The sequence below is a fragment of the Canis lupus genome, chromosome 14 (genome assembly GCF_011100685.1).
Source record: "Canis lupus familiaris isolate Mischka breed German Shepherd chromosome 14, alternate assembly UU_Cfam_GSD_1.0, whole genome shotgun sequence".
NCBI classification, from domain to species: Eukaryota; Metazoa; Chordata; class Mammalia; order Carnivora; family Canidae; genus Canis; species Canis lupus.
This window is the reverse complement of record NC_049235.1, coordinates 7,928,246-7,934,245: the sequence shown is the minus strand read 5'-3', so window position 1 is coordinate 7,934,245 and position 6,000 is coordinate 7,928,246. Positions and strand designations below refer to the sequence as shown.

Here is a 6,000-nt window from a genome sequence, read left to right as displayed (position 1 = left end):
AGACTTACTCTACTTGGGCTGTTCCAGAGATGGGACTCATGTCTCTCTGACAGCTACACTTAAGTTCTCCCAAAATCTGATTCCTTGTGAGTTTTACTCTTCTGCCTCCATATATCCTTCTAGGCTCTACCAACAGCTAATAACACCCCAAGAATTCCCTTCTCAGGCAAGTCAGACCAGTTTCCCCGTTACTCATCTGACTTTCTAAACTTTCTAACTTCTTATTATGGAAAATTTCAAATGTCCAAGGAAGCAAACAGAATAGTATGATAAATCTCCATCTACCTACAACCAACTTCAACATCAACCAACTCATGACCAATTGTGCTTCCATCTATCATTTTGATTTCCTTCACCAACTTGGTCATGACATTTATCTCATAGGTGTGGTATGGCCAACCCAGAGTACTAGCAGCTGACTCCCTGGTGACATCCCATTTCTACTACTATAGCCTAACAGTCCTATTACATGTGTGGCAGCCACGCTGTTCCTTCATAATGTGAATTCAATCAACTCAAACTCTTCAACCAGAAATTGTGAAGAAGGGTTTTTGGAACTCAAGTGAAGGAATTTACATTACTCCCAATGATTTTCATCTTATCAGATTCAGCCCATTCCTTCTGGCTATCATGATCTTTTTTGGATCTAGATTCTAATATTTATTTACCATCCCTCCCAGCTTTTATGATTCCCCTAAAATTTTGGAAAGTAGTGAGTCATCTCTATCCCGAGTTTTAAAAAAAGTGTATGAAGTAGAATGAATGAATTAGAAAAAGAGCAGAGCCAAAATGGATCAGAAAAAAACTTTAGTTCAATTTCTTACTCTACAAATGAGAAAACTAAGGCTCAGAGAGTCTATTTATGGTTCAAGGCTACCCATTAGGTAAAAGCAAGACAAGCTAAAGGCTAGGCCTGATGCTCACTGCTCCCTCCAACCCCTACCACTGTTAAGATCTGAGGAGAGAAAATGTGGGTCATCACCAGCTAGGTTAGTGACAGGGGACTACTGCAAACTGATTTCTAGTCAACTGCCCATAATAACCCACTCATCTGGCAAACAGTTATCAGGTGTTGCTTTCTGCACTGACCTCAATGACTTTCCCAGTCTCTTCTACTGGGAAGAGATTAGGTTGCAAATCATTTTTCTCTGTTCTTACTTAATTCCTGCATTATGTAGAACTATGTTAGGAATGTCAAAAATGTTCATAAATAATAAAGGATTCACATCTATTAGAAATGAGAAATAGTTTATTTAAAAAGCCACAAAACAGCTCATTTAGAGGAGACACTTAACAAAATATACATCTTAAAAATTCAGCCCTCAAGAATCCTCCGTGCAATTGTTTCCATTTCTAAAACAGAGGACTGAATGGGTAATAATTATAGACACAATTCACACAGTAACTTGGATAATACACAAAAAAACATCATGATGTTTTTCTGAGATTTCTCTTTGTGGTTCACTAATCACACACTGGGGAGGGCCCAAAGTTCAAATGTGTGCAGCCCAGGGGAGCTCCCAACAAAGTGGCAGCACACTGGGGAGGAAAGGGGGTGTCTTTCCCTCAGAGGGAAGCTTGACAAAGAATCCAGCTTCTTATCCAGTCCGCTGCCACTATCAACTGTCAAACCATTTGCTCCTCTTTGCAAGAGGTGCTCCTTTTGAAGGTCTCAGTAATTTCTGCTTATATTGTTCGACCAGCTGGTTGAAGCGGATTTCAGTCTTATTTCCCTTAGCTTTCTTCCTAGGGGCCTATAAATGAAAGGTAAGGAAAAACAAGATATCAATTTCAAGCATTGACTATGACCTCACGTTGACACCATTCAAGAGAGAAAATAACGAATCCTGTTTACCATAAGAGGTGGATTTCCAGAGAGTGACTCCTACCAAAACCCAAAAGGAATCATCCGCTGGCAAGAAACCGGACCAGGAACGCCTAAGAGAGGGGCTGAACTAAACCACTATGTAGGTGCTTCAGAGCTCTTGCTCTCAAATGCTCCTGCAAGTCTTCTCACAGGTGAGTCAGCCCAGAGTTTGCATCTTCTTGCTGGCCCTTTCCCTCAACAAGAATACTGCTTATGGGATTTCAGAAATAGAGCTCTATGATATAGTATGGTACGGGTCAGAGACACAGATTCCTTGAGTAGGAGAAGCTACTGCTTCTTTCATCCTTGCAACTTAAAAGAAAGGCACTAGGGAAGGGGAAAAGAAAGCTTGACCTCAAATGTTCAAGAATGTAGAACCACAATTTTCTACTAAAAGGAAATAGGGCTGCTTGGAAAAATGGCTAATGCCAGGACTAAGGAAGAATTATGTAAGATGAGGTGGGACATCTGGTTGTACCAGAAAGCAAGGACACCACCAAAGACAGGGTCAGATTGGAAGGACTCAGGAGCCATCCTGTAGGGCCTTCTGCTGGCCTAAGATGGGACAAGAATTATAACTGCGTTTGGTTGCAACACATCAAATATATAAAAACTCAGGAATCTGTAATACTAAAAAGATCTTACTGGTCACCATAGGAGGCTGGTAGGGCACCAACTCATTGCTCTGAAAACTGATAAAGAAAAATGAAATCAAGCATTTATTCTGCCTTTTCTATACAAATGGTATTTCATTTGTATAGTTGACAAGGGAAGATTCTTTTCTTTAGAATTCTCCCAAAACAATGCAAAAGAACTGAAAAAAAGAACCAAAAAACAAAAACCCCAAAACCCTACAAAATCACCATTCTGTACCTTTTATTGAAATCATGGATCTAGATAGTAATCATCAATGGGTGCTAAAACCATTAGGTGAGAGGCTGGTGGAAACTTCACAAATGGAAGAGAGGTGGACAACCCTCAAGCCTGCAGATCTACTGATTAACCTGAACATCACAAAAAATGGGGCAACCAAATGTTATGGGCCTTAGGATGCTGACACAACAGAAAGCACCACCCATGAAATATTCTTGCCAAGAAAACTGAACTTGAGGGGCGCCTGGCTAGCTCAGTGAGTGAAGCATGTGACTCTTGATCTCAAGGTTATGAGTTCAAGCCCCACACTGGGTGTAGAGATTACTTAAAAATAAATAAAATCTTAAAGAAAAGGAAAAAGAAAAAAAGAAAACTGGACTTGAATCTAATCAAGCCTGTACATCTAATTACCAGTTTATAGGCAATACAGGGTATCACAGGCATCAATTAAATGACACCACAAGGCAGCAAGCAACTAAACTGAAAATATAACACATTCTAAAGGGCAAATGACTCAGTTTCTCCAACAAATTATCAGCATGGAAAAAGGGTGGGGGGGTGATGAAGCAGAGTGAGTATTATAGAGAAAAAAAAAAGATTTAAGAGGTATAAAAACCAAATTAATGGGCGGACTCTGGATCTTAATTTGTACTAGCCCAACTACAAAAGAACATTTTTGAGTCAACTGGGGACATTTTAAAATGGGCTGCATATTAGATGATGTTAAAGGCTTCTTACTCATTTCATTAGATATAATAATGGCATAATGTACACATATTGTTAAGACCTAGTCAGTTAGGTCTAGTCAGTCTAGTCAGACCAGCATTCTGAGGTACTTTTCTGAGCAATAAACCATATTTTCATCTAAGGCATATTTACATCTGAAGCAGAATTTGCCTTACTATATATAATCTGGGCAGGGGGCATTATGTATGAGGAATAGGTAAAATAAGATAATTGTTGAAGTAGAGAAACTAATATACAGGTTCTTTCTACTTTTATTTTACTTACCTATTTATTTATTCCTTATTTACTTTAAGATTTTTTTTTTTTTTTGAGCAAGCTCCGTGTCCAGTGTGGAGCCCAACCCAGGGCTTGACCCCATGACCCTGAGATCAAGACCTGAGCTGAAATCAAGAGTCTGATGCTTCGGGGATCCCTGGGTGGCTCAGCAGTTTAGCGCCTGCCTTTGGCCTGGGACGTGATCCTGGAGTCCCAGGATCAAGTCCCACGTCAGGTTCCCTGCATGAAGCCTACTTCTCCTTCTGCCTGTGTCTCTGCCTATCTCTCTCTCTCTCATGAATAAATAAATAAAATCTTTAAAAGAAAAAAAAAGAGTCTGATGTTTCTATTTTTAAGTAATCTCTACACCCAACATGGGGCTCAAACCTACGACTCCAAGATCAAGAGTTTCAAGCTCTACCAACTCAGCCAGCCGGGTGCCTCTATTTTTTTTTTTTTAAGTTTATTTATTTTTAAAAATGACTTCTACACCCAACATGGGGCTCGAACTCATGATGCCAAGATCAAGAGTCACGTGCTGTTCTGAATCAGCCAGGCGTCCTAGGTTTTCTCCACTTTTAGAACTGTATACCGCAACACCCTCTAAAAAGCTGTGCTTTGCATTAGCTGCAATCCAGAAGCCCTTCTTTTTGCTTAACTAATCAGGGCACAAAAGTGGCTGCCAGCTGTGGCAGAGCCCAGCCATCCCAAAGCCTCGTGCCCTACAGAACTCACCTGGTTGGAAGGTAATTTTTGCTTCTCTTGCTTCTGCGAGTTTATCTGGGGCTTTGGCTTTTTGGGAGGGAGAGACTTCACTCTGCCTTTGTCCCGCTGCCTGAAATAAGAGGTCAGGTAAAATGTCACTCTGAATTCTCCGGCTAACTGGCACCTCTGAGGCTATCTCAGCCACAAGATAAAATTCCTCTTCTCACACTGGCGCTTTCTTAGCCCAGGAGAAGTCATTCTAAAAAGGGATACTATAACAGAATACCCGAAGGTTCAACATTTATATACCTTTTAAAAAGTTTTGGCTTAAAACTTCAAGGGATTCTCAAAAACCTTCATTTTTTTCACAAATATTTTGTAAAGATTAACTTTTGTTGATAGCACTAATCTGCTGCCTCAAACAGGATCTGCAAGATAACCCTCAGTAGATAGGCCTCAGCTGACAGAGACAACCCTCTGGACTGGAGGGGGCTTTCAGGAGAAGAAGATGACACGAAAGTCGCCAGGAGGAGGATCCTCTGTGACCCCTCCACTAGTGCTATTCCGGCCTCCAATTGTTCCAAGAGCCACATCTGTTGGTGTCAAGATGCCTGCACATTAGCTCTTTCTGGGGGACCAATGCAGTACTAAACATATCTTTCATCCAAACAACAGCCACAAAGAAGAAAAGGGCTAAGCAAAACCAAACCCTTGTAGAAGCAACCTGCTGTTCTATACCATTCTGCATCTCACCTAATTTTGGGGCCTCGGTGTGAGGGGAGCACCAGGACCTTTCTTCTCTTCTTTCCATCGGGCAGCTCCACCTGTTCCACTTCAGCCTTGGTCTGGAACCCTGTCCACGAAGTAGAATGCACCTTCCCCTTTTGCTCCAGCGGGGTCTTGCTTTGTTCCCGTGTGTGGTTTTGAGCTGCTTTCTGTTGCTGGTCTTTTCCAAGTGCTGGTTGTTCCTGCTGGGGCTCACCAGTTGCAGGCTTGGATTTCACTTTTTGCTGCATAAAATAAGACACTGCCATCTGTTTCTGGATGAGGTTTATCTGCTGGAAACACTCAGCAGAAAAGGAGCTTCATGGAGCTTAGTCAAAGAAGGAGAATTCTTCCCTTGAATAGTTACAAATTATAGGAAAATGAATACAAGTTCACAGGCCCTGACATGGTAGCAGACAGTTACCTGGGGGACACAAAATCACCACTTCCCTTTCCATACGCAGGAACAGAGGAAAGTATATGCATGCCCAAGACTCGAAGCCAGTAGGAAGAAAGAAAAAAGAAAAGCCAGTTGCATGGGGCAGCAATTACTAAACAAATGTGTGATGGGAATCCCAGAGGGAGAAGAAAGAAAAGAACAGACAAAATATTTGAAGAAATATGGGGTGAAGGCAGCCCGGGTGGCTCAGCAGTTTAGCACTGCCTTCAGCCCAGGGCGTGATTCTGGAGACGAGTCTCACATCGGGCTTCCTGCATGGAGACTGTTTCTCCCTCTGCCTGTGTCTCTGCCTCTCCCTCTCTCTCTCTCTCTCTCTGTGTGTCTCTCA

General features: G+C 41.8%; 1 protein-coding gene across 3 annotated transcripts in view; it reads right to left on the bottom strand.

Moving 5' to 3' along the window:
• Window positions 1-1,229: 1,229 nt before the first annotated feature.
• Window positions 1,230-6,000, bottom strand: part of RBM28 (RNA binding motif protein 28) — a 31,053-nt gene continuing 26,282 nt past the window's right edge. For all 3 annotated transcript variants that reach the window (XM_038556607.1, XM_038556609.1, XM_038556608.1), the window contains 3 exons: window positions 5,201-5,457; window positions 4,478-4,577; window positions 1,230-1,754 (listed from right to left, as the gene is read on the bottom strand). In XM_038556607.1, coding sequence (XP_038412535.1) covers window positions 1,620-1,754; window positions 4,478-4,577; window positions 5,201-5,457 — 492 coding nt within the window. In that variant the 3' untranslated portion in view covers window positions 1,230-1,619. The remainder of the gene's footprint in view (window positions 1,755-4,477; window positions 4,578-5,200; window positions 5,458-6,000) is intronic.